This window comes from Mchenga conophoros, linkage group LG2 (genome assembly GCF_057382185.1).
Source record: "Mchenga conophoros isolate Kocher_MC1m ecotype Shallow Benthic linkage group LG2, M_conophoros_male_GT1.1, whole genome shotgun sequence".
In the NCBI taxonomy this organism is placed as follows: domain Eukaryota; kingdom Metazoa; phylum Chordata; class Actinopteri; order Cichliformes; family Cichlidae; genus Mchenga; species Mchenga conophoros.
In genome coordinates, this window is record NC_140527.1 from 31798368 (window position 1) to 31817958 (window position 19591).

At 39.7% G+C, this 19591-nt stretch overlaps 1 protein-coding gene across 2 annotated transcripts in view; it reads right to left on the bottom strand.

Moving 5' to 3' along the window:
* Window positions 1-295: 295 nt before the first annotated feature.
* trpc7b (transient receptor potential cation channel, subfamily C, member 7b) overlaps window positions 296-19591 on the bottom strand; it is a 63678-nt gene continuing 44382 nt past the window's right edge. Inside the window, exons 8-12 of one of the 2 annotated variants that reach the window (XM_085295260.1) lie at window positions 7648-7843; window positions 6221-6439; window positions 2931-3011; window positions 1918-1990; window positions 296-471 (exon numbers count right to left, since the gene is read on the bottom strand). In XM_085295260.1, coding sequence (XP_085151386.1) covers window positions 332-471; window positions 1918-1990; window positions 2931-3011; window positions 6221-6439; window positions 7648-7843 — 709 coding nt within the window. In that variant the 3' untranslated portion in view covers window positions 296-331. Of the gene's footprint in view, window positions 472-1917; window positions 1994-2930; window positions 3012-6220; window positions 6440-7647; window positions 7844-19591 lie in introns of both variants that reach the window. The other variant, XM_085295251.1, reaches the window with a different exon arrangement.

Genomic DNA, 19591 nt, shown 5'->3' on the forward strand with positions numbered 1-19591 from the left:
ACCCCTCTGACTCGCTTTACTTCACCTCTGACCCTCTTGTGTTCACAATCTGCTTTTCACATTCCTCCCTAATTGTGTCCTTGCATAACTAAATCAGCTGTTTCACTCTGCCCAGTTTCTTTATGTCATGTTTTTCTTCCACTGTCCTCCATTCATCCTGTCTATCTCATAAACATCCTACTTCCCCTGTCTCTTTTCTCTCCCTCTTGTACTATCAAGGCCTTAAAAATACCTGTGCTCACCCAGCTTTCTGCTCCCAACCCCCCCACCCCCAACCTCTTCCTGATTTCACCCTTTCTCACATTCTCCCCATCTCTTCTTGCAAGTCCTGTCAGTGTCTCATGGTGTTCTTGCCAAACTTGTCGCCAAGTTGCTGGATAAGCAGAGCCAGCTCGCCTGCGGCCTGGGACTTCTCCTCCAGGAGTTCATAGCGGAGGCTGGAAATGTCTTGCTTGATCTCCTTCAGCTCGCCTACAACACAGTCACACACGGACACAGGTACAAAAGAAGAGCTGAGGTATGGCACAGGAATTAGGGCACATTAGTACGAATGATCAAAGACATGCATGCAGGTAGGCAGTAACCTACAGGATCACACAAAAACTGTTGATCCATGTGAGCAATGACATCATTTTACACTGAAGTACACAGTGCAGTCTCAAACGCAGTAACGCATAACTCTTGTCCCTCCCAGTCCATTTAGAAAATTTAAAAACCTTTTCAAAGCTTCAGTTTCATCTAAAAAGTTATTAGGCTCGTTTTTCTTTCTTCAGTAAACACACAATACTCCACGGTGACAAAGCCATTTTTCAATCTAATAAAACTAAGAGGTGAATATTAAATTTTGAATTTTTTTTAGGCTTCAAATGTTGCTGCAACTAAAACGAAGACAGTTGCGCCTAATTCACCTGAAATAATTAGTACATAAGGTCTCACAGTTAATGGTGTGTCAAAGTGAAAGCCAACCCACTATGTTCACAGAACTGTCTGCACAATCATCACAAAAGCCTGTCTAAAGTAACAATTGGGGGAGGATCCAAGAAATTTTCTGCAGCATTCAAAGTGTTCATTGTTCTCTAATGGAGAAAAGTTGAAAACGTATGAACAGTCTCTTTAGATCTGCCCACTTAGCCAAACAGAGTAATGAGAGATGAAAGGGCCCCGATGCAACACGTAACCAGAAATCAGGTGATCACTATTAATGAGTTCCAGAGCTCCTTTGCAAAGATGGGATAACTTTACAAGACAAATTCAATGCAGCAGCCACCAATTAGGCTTTTGTTGTAGATTGGCCAAACAGAAGCCATTCCTCACTAAAAGGCACGTAGCAGCCCGCGAGGAGTTTGCCAAAAGGCACCTGGATGTATTTCTGACCATGCAAAGCAAACTCCTCTGGTCTAATGACAGGATGATTAAACTACTGGCTGAAATTCCCAGTGGAGTGTGTATAGGAAACCAGGCACTGAGTGTTCCCTCATTAATACCATCCCTACAGCCAAACATGATGGGGGAGCATCATACTGTGGGGATGCTCTACTTCAACAAAGACTTAGGAGTACAGAGACACCTGAAAGTGGCTCCCCCATCCAACCTTGTTGGAAATTTTCCAAAATAATTGTATGCCAACCTTGTGCAAACCTCTCCACACTCCGAATACTTATGTTAAAAGCATATTTTAACCTTTTATTTTTTAATTTATACACACACACACACGCACAAGCATTTTTACTCTGTCTTTTTAAAGTGTTACAACTCCATTTATATTTTTTAAGTGAACTGAATCTATTAAGACATTTTTATACATACTGTACCAATATGCAGAAAAGTTGAAAGCGTCTGAAAACTTTCCGAACCCAGTGTTCCTTAAGCACATAATGACACAATGAAAGTGGGCTTTAATGAAGAGGGAATTTTTACCTTCATTAACTTCATCACTCTCTCTGTCCACTTGAGCCTTAAGCACATAACGCTTAATCAGGCGCTTCATGATCTTCTATGAGAAAGAGAAGAAAAAGAAGATTAGACAAAGAGGACGTGTCAAGGGGATGTGACGACGGATGCTATATTTACCCAGTAAACTTCTCTGATTGCATATTTCAAAACTCATCCACGCTTGTGTGTAAACATAAGCACAAAGCTGTGAGGACAGTGAGTGAGTACTGTGCCTTTGAGATAGTAAGTGAGACACTGAGAATAAATCTGTGGCCAACAGGGATCTGCTGCAACTGTTTCCAAGCTTCAAGCTGTCAATTTCTGCATGTAGGCACTGTGAACATGGGTCAGTACTGGTCACCCCACATGTAGCATACATGCACACCACACCAATTGACATCTCACTTTTGTGTGTGGGTGTGTGTAGTGTAGTCTAGTAAAAAACACACAAAATAGGAGGCTTAAGACAAAAGTGGAGTCAGCCTATCAAGGAAGCTAGATTTCCCTCAGGGGAGAGGTGAAGAACAGACTAAGGTGGAAAGCATCTTTCCCCTTCTCAGTGTTATACTTTGAGCTCATTTACTGAGTGCCTACCTTCGATCTCTTTCAAACAGCTCATTAGAGGAATTTTCAGTCTTACCCTGTTTCTCTCTCTTCTCTTTTTACCTCTTCCTTTCAGTCAGTGCCCTTCCATTGAAACTTGAGAGATTTCTTCCTCTCCACCATCTCTACCTTATCTCTGTGTCTTCCTCACACCTTCTTTCTTCTTTCTTCTGTGGCAGAATTTCCTCATTGCTTCCCTCTCCTTTCTCCTTCACTGTCATCACCCTGCAGCAAACCTTGCCCTCCCATCTAATACTATTCTCTTACATATTCCTTATGCTGTCTGTTTGTCTCCCATTTGATTCCTTTCTTGCCTCCATCAAAATTTTAAGTCTTGTCTCCTTATCACTCCACACATCCTGTGCTCTCTGTATCCAGTTCGGTCTCCATCTTACCTGGTATCTGGTGGGGTGTTTTCTAGCTTTTCTCTGGGTGAACTCTTCTCCAGGCCGTGGATAAGACTTGAAGCGTTCATCCTACAAGAGCAAGAAACAGATAGAAGAAGTCGAGTGTTAATGTCATATTTCAGGTTCTATGGATCATGTCAGACGGAAGCATTTGAAAAGGGTGTTAACGGAGGCATCATAGTGGCAAGATGGCAATAAAAGAAAGGCTAGGGCTTAGTGTTTATTAATATCTGCAGTTGAGATGTTTTAAAAGAGAAGGCAAAGAGAGTTGACTGCATAACCTTGCCAGAAAGAATCTTTATTAACTCACTCCTAAGTGCCTTTCATGTCTATGACCTTGCTTTATAGCATGTGTGTCACTTCAACACTGCAGTGTAAAAAAAATAAAGGGTATAAACTGAAGTGCGAACACATGCAACAAGCTGGTCTACAGTAAAAGCAGGAAACATCAAAAAGACCAAATGCTCAAAAGGAGACTAAGTTTAGCAATAAACAGATGAATAACCTATCCTATCCTATCCTAGAACTTCCGACAAGGCTTTAAGTTATGAAGCATCCGAGTGGATTCCAATAATCTTTTTTCTCCAAGAACAGATGAAATGTTTAACTGTAAAAAGACAACCCAAATTGTTTGAATAAAAATAAGACCATGCAAATAACTACTGTAACTTAATAAAAATGGGTTCCCTTTAAAATCAAACCAGAAGAACCCCTTAGCTAATGTTCGTTATGAGAGAGCATTTATCAAGATGAAAAGCTTGGTACTTCAGTTGTCAGTTTGAGCTCTCAGTGACTTTATGTTTTTTTTTTTTTGCAGGGAAGTTCATCTTGTGAACTGGAGGAACAGCAACCGTGGCTCAGGGGGTTGGGAAGCGTATCTGTAACCGGAAGGTCGCCGGTTCGATCCCTGGGCTCTCTGTCCTGGTCGTTGTGTCCTTGGGCAAGACACTTTACCCTACCCTAATGTAAATATAATAATACGGTAACCACTGCAGCCAAGAAGAGAGCCTGACGAGCCCAGTTGTAAGTAAGCTATTAAGACTCGACTGTACGCCGTGTTCGTGTTTTCCTCCGAAAACAATAAGTTCCGTTGGAGCAGCCTTTCAACGCCTCTCTCTGTCAAGAAAAGTTGACCCACACAACAAAGTAAAGCTATTTTTCGGCTACGGACCCGCCGTATTAGTCAGAGGTCCCTTTACTACAGTTCGGAGTCGCGGACCTTCAGTAATAGTAATAAATCACACAGCAATAGTACATTCACGTTGTTGTAAAAAGCACGATAATATATTAAGTAATCCAAAGTATTCAGAATACGTTACTGTCATTGAGTAACGTAACGGAATACGTTACAGAATACATTTTGGGGCATGTATTCTGTAATCTGTAGTGGAATACATTTTAAAAGTAACCTTTCCAACACTGCCTACTGGTGTTGGCCAGAGGGGCCGATGGCGCGAAATGGCAGCCTCGCTTCTGTCAGTCTGCCCCAGGGCAGCTGTGGCTACAACCGTAGCTTGCCTCCACCAGTGTATGAATGCGAGAGTGAATGAATAGTGGTATTGTAAAGCACTTTGGGTGCCTTGAAAAGTGCTATATAAATCCAATCCATTATTATTATTATTATTATAGCATTTTTGCGCGCTATTGTGAGGCAAATAAATATCTTTTTAATGTATTTTTTTTATCATTTCTTTATTGTACCATACACCCAGACATCTACTATTGTTTCAGACTCAGTGAGTGTGAGAAACACATATCTTATGCAGAGGTTTTACAAAGGCCAACTGACAGAGCTGAAATCTCTTTGGTGTGTTTTCTGTGATCTAGTCCCCATGCAGTAACCTGCTTTGTGGGTTTTTGCTGCCTCCAGCTACCTCATATTGAAATTAATTATCCCTACTGCTGTGAAAGGCAGTTAACCAAAGAGCACAAGAACGAACATGAACACCACCACAAAACAAACACTTACCGAATGAACACAAGTACACACAATTTATGAGCATATGCTTTTTGAATCTAAAGTGATTAGCTTCACGTTTCTTAAACGGCACCAAAACATACACCATCCACTACGAAGATACAGACACAGAAAGAGCAGGCTGCCTTTTCCTAATCTCAGCTGACATTTTACACAGTACTGTAGACTGGTGCAAGCTCGTGTATCGATCGCTTGCTGTACTTCCTCGGCTCGGCTGTGAAACTGTCAGAAAACTTTAGGCGCTCACAGAAGCACCGGGGTGTAACCCATCTTGTCCTGCCTGAGCATTTGAGCAGACGCGGGTAAAGCTAATAGCCTGCCTAATAGCCTAGCTGAGGTGCTGAGGTGAGCCATTTGAGTTTAGGGATCAGGCAGCAGAAATGCCTGCAGAAAACACCAGCACCAAGACTGATTGCGCATTAAATGGTCTATAATATTTTTGTCACACGAGGCATTTTTGTCATTGCAGTGATTTTTATTTAGAAGCGCAAATCATAAGAGGAACAAAGTGTGAAACGGAACTAGATGTAATTTCTAGACTTGCAGTGGGAATATCCTACATTTCCTCTGGGGTTCCTGGTTTGCCTGTGTGCATTCTCCAATTACAGTTGCTAAAGATTCAGTATTTGATGATCATTATACAAATAACTGACCCATATGGGCAACTCCACTGAGGATTGTGGTGGGTGTAATCAGCGTTTATTGCCCCTTCATTGATTTTTAGCAGTTTAACTACTTCCATGTAGGAAAATAACAATTACGCTTTAGCCAGAAAGGATCCTGTCAGCAGAAAAATGGATAAAAAAAGCACTGCATTTGTAGCAGTAAATATTAAATTTAGTGCTAGAAACCAAACCAAACCAAAACTTGACTACAGTTGTTAAAAAAGCTGAAACAAGTTGCTTACAAAATGTATCACTAACAATCAAAGGAGCTTGCAAAGAAAAGCGTCTGGACTTCTTTAAGTTACTTGAAGACGTTTCACCTCTCATCCGAGAGGCTTCTTCAGTTCTACGATCAAATGGTGGAGAGTCCCAGATATAAACCTAGTGGGAGTATCCCCCCACAGAGGGACAAAAGGACCCCCTGATGATCCTTTGCAAGCTCCTTTGACTACGATGACCTGGATGACTGAGAACCTTCACAGACATATCACTAACAATCAGTTTAAAAGAAATAGTCTATTATTAAATGGCTTTGGCAGCTAGGTTTGGAAAATCATTAATTAACCATGAATCACAATGTCATTAGCAGTTTGCCAAACATGTGTAAAATAATCAAATATAGTAAAAACACTGACCTTGGTCTGGGAGTTGAGCATGCCCATCTCCACCTCATTACGGTGATGGCCGTTGGCCTTGCAGAGGTGAATCAGACAGGACTTGATCCTTAGGGCCAAGTAATAGAAGGACTTAGGGCTGGGAACGAGGTTAAAGGGGGCGGGTAAGGTGCGGCCCTCATCAAAGTAGGAGAGCCAAAGCTTAGCTCGAGCAAACTTCCACTCCACATCGGCATCCTCCTGCAGAGGCAGACAGAAAGAAATCAGGTATCCAGTATCTCAAATTATTAGAAACCTTTAAAACCTTTAAATATCAAAATTTGTTTGGTTATACCCCTAAATATCAAATTTGCCCAAAATGTTGATTTTAACTATGTAACTTACATAACTGTTATTTAATTTTTTTTGTAATGTGTCAAATGAAATATTTTCGATGGGAATATATACCAAGCACATTTTTGTTAATGATTATTTGAATAAATAAAACTTTGATTTCATATATTCCAGTTGCATTTCACTCAAAATTATTGCTTAATGTTTATTGAGGGTGAAGAATGATTTTTTCAGCTTAACTATCTCAGGTAAGAAAGACGGCAATAAAAGAAAGGCTAGGGCTTAGTGTTTATTAATATCTGCAGTTGAGATGTTTTAAAAGAGAAGGCAAAGAGAGTTGACTGCATACCCTTGCTAGAAAGAATCTTTATTAACTCACTCCTAAGTGCCTTTCATGTCTATGACCTTGCTTTGTAGCATGTGTGTCACTTCAACACTGCAGTGTAAAAAAAATAAAGGGTATAAACTGAAGTGCGAACACATGCAACAAGCTGGTCTACAGTAAAGGCAGGGAACATCAAAAAGACCAAATGCTCAAAAGGAGACTAAGTTTAGCAATAAACAGATGAATAATAATCCTAGAACCTATCCTATCCTATCCTATCCTATCCTAGAACTTCCGACAAGGCTTTAAGTTATGAAGCATCCGAGTGGATTCCAATAATCTTTTTTCTCCAAGAACAGATGAAATGTTTAACTGTAAAAAGACAACCCAAATTGTCTGAATGATGATTATTTGAATAAATAAAACTTTGATTTCATATATTCCAGTTGCATTTCACTCAAAATTATTGCTTAATGTTTATTGAAGGTGAAGAATGATTTTTTTCATCTTAAATATCTCAGGTAAGAAAGTAAGTATTCATTTTTAGAACAAGCGTGACAAAAATCAGAAATGTAAAAATTATTTTAAAACCTTTTGGGTTTTTCTGGGATACTCATTTTATTATGCGTTTGATGTTTTTACTTGTTGCCACTGTATTGATCTCTTTGTTTTTTTAAGTAATGGTGCAATTCTCCTGCAGGCACAATCAGACACTCATACAAATGAACCTTATTGACTTGTTTACAATATTACACCCTTTTTCCATTGATCAACTATCCTGTTTTTGTACCTCTATCTCCTGGTAAGAGCTGTTGATCATGGCAATGAGCATGTTGAGAAGAACTACCACCATAGTGACATTATAGACTCCGTACAGCACGTAGCCAATGTTCTCTATGAACTTATGGTCATACTTCAGCACCACCGAAATCACTTCAGACAGCCCGAAGATTGACCAGAAAAGAGTCTTGAAACTCTCCTCTACCCTGCAGGAACAGAGAGAGATGTTGTAGCAGTCAGGAAATCAGCACATGCCAGTGACTACACATACAAAGCCCAACGCGTTACCAGCTAATTGCTGTTTCAGTCACACACATGCAAACACATGAAATGCATTTTAATGTTGTGGGATTTGTGAGGTGGCACTGATGAAATACCTGGTGAGTCATGTCCAATTTGAACACATTGCTACCCCATTTAGATCTCTCTCACACACACAAACACACACAAACACACTTATCTATAAATACAACCATATAGCACTGTATGTACCACACAAAGCAACACATCGAAAAAGCAGGGAAAAGTTCAGCTCCACAGTTTGAAAGATTGGTTTATAAATCTCTGTTCATTAAATTCTCAGCCTAGTCCTTCATCGACCTTTATTCAAAATAGAAACGTCGCTGCACTTAATAGAAAAAAAAAAGATTTAAGATGAATGTGCATGTGATCCTTTCGGGGGTGTCAAGGTTATATCTAGAAAGAAAACATTTAAACTCAAATGCATTCAACGTTTTTAGGAATAATGGAAGTGAAATAAGTTTTTTCACGTTAAATGTCATACTGAATTATACTTCTCACTCTTGTGGTTGATGTATAATTCTTAACTCCACTTGACTCTACCTCTGACATTTAAGTATGATAACTGAAGCATGGCTAATGTTTCATTTAAAGCGTATAGTGCTTTGCTGTTTCTACTGAGATCCACACTCAAACTCTCAGTTCTGCCTGGAGGATCATTCTCTCACACTGACCCAATATGTGTTTAAGGGCCAGAGGGCTGAGAAAGGAAAACAAGGTGTAAAAAAAAAAAAAAAAAAAAAAAAAAAAAAAAAAAAAAAAAAAAAAAAAAAAAAAAAAAAGCACAAAGCTGTGAGATCTCCGAACATTGACATTCATGAACATGTCTGCTGTTAAGTATTCCACGAGTGGTATGCATGGGCTTGAGATGGCAGAGGGGGGCTCAGTGGGAAGGAGGGAGATGCCTGGTTGGATTGCTGGAGGGGTTGGTGGTGGGAGGAAGCTGTGGAATAGAAGATCTGTAGGTTCCTGGTTGAGAGCTATGGGTGTCATCCAAATTATCTTCTTTCAAAGAGACAGTGTTTCATTGGCACACAGAAAGGTAGGTGATGGCACCTGCTGGTGGCAAACAAGACACTCGCATGCATACCAAGATAGAAGCAGACAGAAACACACACAGACAGACTTTTTCCTCCTCTCTATCACACGTAAAAAACAGACTCCTTTGGGTACCTCAGGAATAACCTTTCAAGAAGAAAGCCAAACATACTCTTTAACCTTCAACACCAGATCAGTGAATTTGTCTGTGTGCTCTATCTCTTAAACTCAGATAGAAGATATCTAAGAATATCTTCTATCATTGCCCTCCATACTTACTTCCAGAAAACATTAACCAGTGCGCAAAAATAACCTGAAAACCATTCTGGAATTACTTAAATACTACGAGAAACTGTTACAGTCTCATTGTTGCATCATGTTTTGCGTCGATCAACCTTGCACATTGTTGCTGCTGATTAGAAATGCTCCTCTTTAATGACTCGTTTTTTCATGCTGGCCTCTAAATATTGGCATGCAGTCACTATTGTTTTGTGCTGCTCTGATGATAGCTGAATAGTGTATATATGAGCAGCTAACCACATGGCAACAGCTTAATGCATTTAGGCATGTAGACATGGTCAAGATGCCATATTTAGGTTCAAACTGGGCATGGGAATGATGGGAAGAAAAGTGATTTAAGTGACGTTGAATGTGGCATGGTTATTGGTGTCTGAATGGCTGCTGTGAGTATTTCAGAAACTGCTGATCTACTGTGATTTTTCCACAAAACCATCTCTAGGCTTTACCATGAATGATCCAAAAAAAAAGAGTAAATATGAGCAGTAAAGCTTTGGGTTAAAATGCTTTGTTGATGTCAGAGGTTGGAGGAGAATCACCAGACTGCTTCGACCTGATAGGAGGGCAACAATAACTCAGATAACCACTCTGCATACCAAGGTATGCAGAAGAGGGTCTCTGAGCACACAACACGTCAAACCTTGAATCAGACCACACCACCTGCTACTCTTGACAGCTAAGAACAAAAAATTGTGGCCAAGAGTGTACCCAGGGTTAACCCCTTCCTATTTATTTTATATATCAACCGTCTGACTCAGTGTTATAAATGCTCATTTTCACTGTTATGCTGATGTCATAGCCATGTACCGATCTTTTGATGTATGCATCTGTTTATCACGGAGCACTCATCACAAACCCTAAAGCTACAGTTTGCTGACAATTTTCTGTGTTATTGTTATGGCTCATTTATTTAACATTATACCCTTTTTAGTAAGCTACATGAGGCACTTTAGAGTTGTCATGATTCAAGCAAATGGAAATTTTAACAGGTTCAGGAACATATCACTATGCATCAAGTAAGCAATTTCCTCTGTACCCTCAATGTAAATATACATATCAGGAACAACGTGGAAGCATGCAAATATCTGCCCCCATCTCATCAGGATACTTAATAAGTACTTGGAAAAATGTGCATCGTACAGAGGGGTACAAATTACTGGCATAAGCATCAACATATTGCAGTGGCATCAATGACTGAAGGTGTCTGTAAAGAGAAACACATTGAAAAGCATTTACAGCAGTTCTTAGGTGGTTTTCTTCTTTGTGTTGTCACGATAGAGGCTCCAGGCATCAGACAGGCAATTGCTCTGAGGGGAAGGCTCTTTTCAACAGTATCATCTCCTCACTCACTATTCACGTCACACACATCCAGAAGCCAATCGTGCAATCAGGAGACGAGAGGAAGGTGATTTTGGTGGACTTCCCTTGAAAACCTGTTATTTTGATCCTTCTCTCTTTTAATAATGGTTTGTCACTTATCTGAAGCCTCTCTTTCAAGATTAAAAAACACACACACACACACAGACTTTCCTGTCTTTGAAATTTGAAAGAAAACAAAAAGGAGGACAATTATCTTCTCTAGATCATATTGTATCCCAATTATCTTTGAAATCAAATTATTCTTCCAATTATTCTTCCAGGTCTCCTTTCTGGCGCTGTGAAATGCTCACTCGATTTAGATTTTCATGTCCCTAAAATTCAAGTACAGATAATGATGAAGGGCATTGTTCCAACTAACATTAAGGCCCCATTATACCAGACATTCACAGGAACACACACAATTAAAATCTAGCACTCGTTACACAGTAGACTATTTATATTCCATGTCCATCTGTTTGCCTAGGCAGATTGTGAGTTTAACATAACATCCAAAAATGTGGGTGATATTTACAAGTGGACAGTGTCAGTGAAAGTGAACCCCTTCTTGTCATGTCAACTATGTAAAAATATAAGGCTACATACATGCCCCTCACTTCTATCAACCCTTATGTGAATTGAACATGGAGTCACATGTAGAGTATTTAAGCGAGCTGCATTTCTTTTATACTGGATTATACTGATGCATGGGCAGCCAGTGTCGCTGTGCATCCTCATTTGTTTTGCTTGCTTTGTTTTCAGCTTATTTAATTCACTCAAATCTGTGTGAGATGCCTCTCAGGGAGAAAGTGCAATTATGGAGAATTTAAATGTATCCTTGGAGATCAACGGGACTGATAAATTTGAATTTGTGTTTCGCTAATGTCAGCTAAGGTTCCGGTCATGTGTGTATTATTTAATACCCTGTTACGGAGATGGATGAGATGCTTGGTGCTCTGGATAATGGAACATTTTTTAGCAACCTAACAATCAGATTATTTCATTTCAAACCAGTGTGTCTGTATGTGTGTGTGTGTGTGCGTGTGTTTTACAATAGGGTTGTACAATAGGCAGTGAATCAGCAGGGACAGTCGGCATCTTGAAACGGCTATGAATTGTGTGTTATTATCTGTTATTAAGAGTGGCAGCTCCCTGTAGGCTGCATGCAGCATGACGACTACACCACACATGTACAGATACTCACACACAACAGTGTTTCCATCAAGCCAACACTCTTCTCTGACTTGTATCCATCACTTTAAAAGACATTACATTAACATTTAACCTCATTCATATCCTGGAGAGGTGCTCTAACCTTAAATTAAGTCTTCAATCTAAAAATTCGGGAGTTTTTGTCCCCAGAAAGACGCTCATTTGCCGCAGTGTGACTATGTAATCAGATTTATGTCCCCACAACATCAGCAGTGAAAGTACACACACACACACACACACACACACACACACACACACAATCTCGCTCTTTCTCTCTCCCTCCTTACCACACTCATGCTGCCTGGATATGTGTGTGGGAGACTGGTGAGTCACCTCGGCTCTGCAGGAGCAGCCCCAAACCCAATCACCAGCAGGCCCAAATCAACCTCTCTGCCCCAGAGACATGCTCTCAGTCTCTCTCTCTGTCTCTCTTGCGTTATGCTTGGAACTCTCGTCTTTGCTCCTCCTCTCCTGCTATCATCTTTGTCTCTTGTTTAGCTGCTCTATCACTCTCCCCTATTTTCTCATTATATTGCCATTGCCATTGCTTTTATATCTTTCTCCACATCGTCCTCTCTCCCTCCCACTCGCTATTTCCATCTTTCATCCCTACAGCTTTTAGCTATTTCTGTCACTCAATCTATTCTTTTGATGTATATGTTTCTTTTTTCAATATTTTTCTCCTCGTGTATTTCTCATCGTTGTTTAATCTGCAGCAATACTTTCACTGGCCAAATGAATAAATGTAAATGTAGCCAACTGTTCCCCTTTCTGTGTCTCTGAATCTTTCTGACTCTCTCTCTCTGTCTGCCCTTCAGTCATTAGTGATATATTAAATTCTCCTTCCCAATCACTACTCCTCTACTCTCCTCAGTTCTCCTCTTCTTTCCCCTCCTCAGTTCTCCTCTCTTCTTCTCTCCTATCCTCTCTTGTTCTGCAAACAGATAAGTGCTCAGACAAATACAGATTAAACATCTTTAAATAGAAAATTCTGTTTAACTTTCTACCTATTACACCAAAAGAGCTGTCACTATGGTGACAAAAGGGTGGGACACTTCCCACCTCAGGTTTTAATGACTGAACGAATGCCACTCCTAAGAGATTCCTGCATGTGTGTACGTGTGCTTGTTGCTGTTTCTGATACACAAACAACAAAGCAGTGGGGAAAAAAGCATGGGGAAGTGAACAAAAACAAAAACACAGACTGAATCTGTGTGTCTGTTTATGAGTGTGTTCACACTGGTGTGACAGACAGTGAGATACAAAATGAGGCAGAAAGTGAGCAACGCAAAACAGGGATGTGCTGGTGTGTATCTTCAGGCAAGCTGTGATAGAAATCTTATTAAGCAGGGAATACAAGACCACAAGATGAGCAATTAAGAGGCTTTTGCTAGTGAATCAAGCACAAGATCAACTTTTTTAATTTGCTTGTTCCCTCACTGTCTGTCTGTTTTTCTGCCTCTGTGTCAGTGTACGGTTTATACTATTTCATAAGCATTGGCACTGTTTGGTTATGAAAATGTGTGATATCGGTTACGTTCTTTCTTTGCACTTTTCATTTACCAGTAAAAATGTGAACTGGTCGTTTGTTAATTCTTTCCCTGAAGCTGCAAATATCTCGTCATAGCTTAGCAAAGAAGGCAAGCTTTGAGTTTCTCCACATGTTATAGAAGTGTGTATTAGACAAAGGTCTAGGAGAAAGAATTTTATTTATTATGATCACAACTCTAGCAAATTAATTACCTTCATAAGAAAAAATAGCCTGCCATTTTTGTTGGTCAGTACTTTCTTTTTGTTTAAGTAGCATAGTCAGTATGGACATTTGTATATATTAAAATATGTGTCCTTGTTGACGAAGAAGAGAACCCACCAGCACAACAAAAGCTACAGAATGAAGATGGAGACCAATGCAACTGCCACGACAGCACCTACACAACTCACTGATCAAAAAAATCAGTAGTGGAGTTGAGAAAGGAAGTACTTTGTACTAATAATAGTACCAATGTTAAATCCTATTGTAACATTAGGAGGCTACTCAGCAACCATCCCAGCATTTTAGTCTGTGTTTTCTAAATAAAATATAATGTTAATATTTTAAATAAACAACCTGATTTAAAATTATTTTAAAATCAATGAGTTTATGTCCAATTTTCTGTTCAAATTCAATTGAATATTTTTTATAATGCACCAAATCACAACATCAGTCACCTCAAAGCACTTTATGTAGTAAGGTATAAACCCTACATGTACAAGTATGTGAAATAATCCTTTTGGTTGTGTTGTTTTAAATTAGGGGTTTAAAAGTCATAACAAAGAATCAAGTATTTACTGGTATTGATATAGGCCATTCAATTTCTGCTATCATTACATCCTTTGTTTAAAAAAATCAGCCTGAAACATCATCATTCAAAAGGGCTTCTTCTTTAAAAATCAATAGCAAATGTCTGGAAATTATACTGGAGCGTTAGCCTAATGAAATGAAGCTTCTTAATGTAGCTGAAATTAAATGAATTTCATTGCAAACAATTATTGTCAGACAGCAAAATTTCAGATGGACTAAATCTCACCAGAGGGAAATTGAATGCTTGACATAATTTGTCATGATAATGGAAGACGTTACTGAAAAACACTGAATACTGCCAGAAAGTCTAAAGCATTGCCACTGACATTTCAAATCCCTTACTGGTCACAGCACATGAATGAATTCTTTCTCTGTTACTTTTGTGCCTCTCTTCTTTCTGTCGGGCTCGCCTTAATTATAATTGTGTCTCCCCTTCTTATTTTGACATTCAGATGTGCTTGACTGGTAAAGGCTGAACATGACACATCTGCCTCGCCTTCAGAGCTAATAAATTCTCCCTTTTGCTCTCACTTTGACTCTGACGTCTCTCACACAACCTCTTATCTACTATACACACATCCCCTTTCTTCCACAAAGATCCCTCTCTCCTCTCTACCCCTCCACTCCCGTACATCACCTCAGACCTTCTTTCATGGTTCCTTTGTTTTTTCCTCTTCCTCTCCAAAAATCCCCCCAGTCTGCACTTTGTTTTCAAACTCCTGCCTGCATCTTCAGGCATGTAAATCTAAGTGCTATTTTTTACTCTCCTCTTTGGCCTGATTCTCATCACTGCTGGTTCTTCTCTGTTCACGCTGCATTATACCTTATGCATTATCACTTTATATACACGTTTAGTCTCGGATGCCTCTCATCTTGTATTTATGTGTGGCATTACAAATGAAATACACACTCTTATAAAAGCAACTTCAATATGGTGACATGCCTTTAAAGGTCATTATGGTATATAAAATTTAAGTGAATTGGCAATAATGATCAAATGCTGAAAAAAATGTAGGTAACAGGATTTATTTCACAGTACTTGCATTCTGATTTCTTCCCACCTTGTCAAACGATAATGCTGAGTCTCTGCTAAGCCTGTGTGGTTGCTCAGTCTGCGTGACCTTCTCTCATTCTCTCCTGTTGTCTCTCTCCCTTCTTCTTCTTCCTCCTTTGTCTACGTATTCTGGCTGGTCTCCCGCGTTTTGCCTGAACAACGAGCCAAGCCAAAAACACCCTCCTCTGCAATGTTCCCTATGGTTCTCTTCTCATCCCTCATCCCTGCCATCTTCCTCTGTCCTCCTCTTCTACATTCACTTACTTTGTTGCACTGCTGTTAGCCGTCCCTGTGATTCTGCTACATTTATTCCACTGTTTTACTTCACCATTTGTATACTGTAATCGACATTTTGATTTTGATTTTCAAGGTCCTTGACACACCGCTATGTCTTTCTGTTTTAGTTTTCCCGTAAGATTTAATCCCATCTCCATCCATCTCATTTTATTCAGCTTTTACCTTCCCTGTCCTTCTCGCCTCTGTTTTCTTCCATGTCTGTGCAGTGTTGTCATGCATGACTAACTGGAAAATAGAGGCAGGTCCAGGGCTCTATCACCACTGCCCAAATCAAAAGCGTGTGTGTGTGTGTGTGTGTGTGTGTGTGTGTGTGTGTAAACTGATTTGTACATAAATGTTTGTAATGTCTGTATAAGCACCTAGTATGTAAACACAAACACAGCAAGGATGTGTGTGTGTGTGTGTTACAGTGTATTTGCACTTGTGAAAAAATAACTGTGTGGGCTCTTAACAAAGAGCTTTTTGGGTTTTTTTTTTTTTAAATGTGTGAGTCAGAAGTGTCTTCACACCTCAGGAGATAGGGTCCGGTGTGTGGCTATTACAGCTCAGTCCCCATTAAGCCTTATCAAGCTGTGTGTTTATGTGAGTCAGTTTTTGCTCTAGTGTCACTGAGTATATATGTGTGAGGAAAAACGATATCCTCAGCTTCACTCCTCTCTCATATGCTGCTTCTTCCTTTCACATCCCTCCCACTGTGTCCCAGCTTGAGTAGTACACCTTTTGCTGCAGAGACTAGCAGAGTACTTAAATTACCTTTTCGTCGTAACGACTAACACAATAGTTTTACAATTCAAGTGAGCAGTTTTATACTTTTTCAAAAAAGAAATCTGTTACTGTTAATATTTGCCCCCATTTTCCTGTCTCTTTTGTGGCAGATAGTGCCATATAAGCAGAAGATATCCAATTTTGCTCTTGTGTCAGCGCACATGTGTACTTCAGCCAGTGATATGGGACAGATAAAAGCATTTATGTAGTTGAAGTATTAGCTTCATTTTAGAGTTTTTGAGTGGAAACTTTACAGTGAAATGTAAATTATCTCGAGGTGACAAGTGTCTGCCAGCTGAGAGAGCTGAAAGAGAACCATTTCTAATTTTTAAGAAGCACCAGTAAACTAAGTACAGCTTCACAACACAAGCAGAGAGGCCCATTGAGTATAACAGCTCCCTTTTAGAAAGCTAATGCTGTTACTTTGAGGGCAATTGAGATCCTTGTCACTCATCACGTGGTGGAGAAGATGCTGCCATTGTCAACTCGCCATTTAGTAGTGTAGAGTTACAGGAGAGAAGATTTTTGCCAAAGATCTCTTAATAATATGAACATAGATTAAGTGTTTTCTTGCTACTATCTAAATGCTGAGATGCCCTCAGAAATTCATTTACCAGGTATACCTGCTTAGCTGCTCATCAATGCAAATGTCTATCATCCATGTGGCAGTGACTCAATCCGCTTAGGCATGTAGACAAGATCAGGACAATCTGCTGAAGTTCAAACCGAGCATCTAAAAGGGGAAGAAAGGTGACTTTTAATCTGACTATTTCAGAAACTGCGGATCTACTGGGATTTTTCCTGCACAACCATTTCTATGGTTTACAGAATGGTCTGAAAAAGAAATATCCAGTGGGTGACAGTTCTCTTGGCATCCTTGTTGATGCTAGAGGTCAGAGGAGGATGGAAAGACTGCTTCGAGCTGATAAGATAATAACTCAGATAACTACTTATTACAACCAAGATATGCACAAGAGCATTGAGTGCACAGCATGTTGAATCTTGAAGCAGATGGGCTACATAAGTAGAACACATTGCATGCCACTTCTGCCAGCTAAACCAGGAAACTGAGGCTACAATTTGTACTGACTCACTAAAATTCAGCAACAGAAGATTGAAAAAATGTTGCCTGGTTGCAAGGACCCTGGACGCATGGATTCTGGCTTTTATCAACAATTCAGGCTGGCAGTGGTGGTGTAACTATGTGGGGGCTTTTTTGGCATACTATGGGCCCTTAGTACATTTGAAGAATTTAAATACCACATCCCACCTGAGCATTGTTGCTAATCATGACCATCCATTTAAAAAAAACTATTTTTTATCACTTTTTAAAAGTTCTGTTTCTTCGTTATTCTGTTTCTTTTCCCTCTGGGACCGTGTGTACATCATTTCGTTCCACCTCATGTAAACATGTGATGCGAATGACAATAAAGCTCCTTGAATCCTTGAATGAGCTCAATACACTGAAATGGCTCTTTTAGACAAGGTCACCAGATTTGAGTCTAATGAGAGATTTACATTCTCAAAGTACAGTTGCCAAATCTGCAGCAACTATGTAATGCTATCATGTCAATATGTTACAAAATCTCTGAGGAATGTTTCCGGCACCTTGTTGAATCTGTGCCATGAAGAAATAAGGCAGTTCTGAAGCAAAACAGGGCTCAACCCCTACAAACAAGCTGTATATAAGAAGTGGCCGGTGACTGTATTTTAAAAAATGTTACAAGTCTTGGGTTCTGTTAATTGGGGTTTTGGATTTTTAGTCATATTTGTGATTCCTATTTTGATATTTATTCTAGCAGATTGTGAGCTTTTTTCTTGTGATATAACTGAGTCTTTGATTCCTGATTTTACTGTATGGTTATTCTAGCAATGGCTGTTTTGGTTCATGTTTTGGTTCTCGTCTTGATTTTTATTAGTGGTAAATTTGGTGGCTCCCATTGTCTTCTCTGTCTGTTAGTGGCTCTTTTTCCTGGCTCTGTTACCATGCCTAGAATGGGGTTTTTAGTTATTTCCTGTTTTACTTTGAAGCTCGGTTTTCTTTCATGCCTTGCATTAGTTTTAGTCCCTCCTTTGTTTTCACCCGTGCCTCGCCCCACTCATGTTTCTTGTTTCAAATCAGCCCTTGTTGTATAAATAGCCCCATCTTCCCCTTTATTCTTTGTCAAAGTGTCTGCGTGGACTCCCTTGTGTGCTGCTAAGAGGTGTTCCTTTTGACGCCCTTTTTACACCCTTGTGTTTTTTGGATCTTTGCTTATTTAGGGCTTATAAGCGACTGAAGGTTGCTTTTGTTTAAGCGATTTCGCCTCCTGCATTTGGGTCCATACTACTGACATGATCATTATAGATATTAGATAACATGGTGGGAGTATATGACACAAGACACTTGTTTTGTTTGTGTTCTTAAAATGTTTCCCACACCTATTGGTCGTATGGTGATCATATGCTATTCCCTGCAAAGTTTTAAGTTACTTTTAGGTGGTCATACTATAATCAAGCTACTGTTAATCCATGACGATGTTTAGTGTGTGAGCACTAAGCAAGAGTGCTCACACACTAAACAGCAAAAAAGTCCAAAAAAAGGTTATGAATTTAGTTAAACTACCCACAAGCTGCTGCAAACAGCAAGTGCTCTGCTGGATGGCGAGGAACAAAAGACATGGATGGGGCAGTGTCTTTTGAAGGGAGAGAAAGGCATAGAAAATACATAATGCACAGATAGATGGCATTTATATATATATATAAAAATAATAATAATAACAAAAACAAATAGTGTCTCTCTGCACAGTTTAGTCCTGGCATTGCTCTGACAAGCGCTCTTTGGACTAGGTGAGAATGTGAGACTGACCTCTGGTGGCTGAACTGACAACAACAGAATTTAAGATTTTTGCCATTTGAAAAGCATCTTTATACAGCTCCCCCAGCCAGAGTATGCAATCAAGAGTCCAGAATTCATGGACAACCTCCCCCTTGCTCCCTTCCAGCCACCCACCCACCCAAATGCAGTCAGAGGTTGATAAAATGAGCAGAAGGTGAGAGATTTTTAAAAAAAAATCAGCCTTGATGTGGATCTCTAAAGCAGAGGAGTGAAGTGATAAGAGGACAATGGACAGAGCTGGATCACACACTCGCAAAGGAAATGACTGTGTCTTTTTTTGTACTTGTTCCTGGGTTTTTGAGAAGTCTACATTATGTCGGCATGTCGGGTTGTGGCCATCTTTCACCATTTCAACCCCATTAGACTCTGTTTCTACAGGTGAAATCGCCTTTCTGTCAGCTAACTCTTTGCTCTGT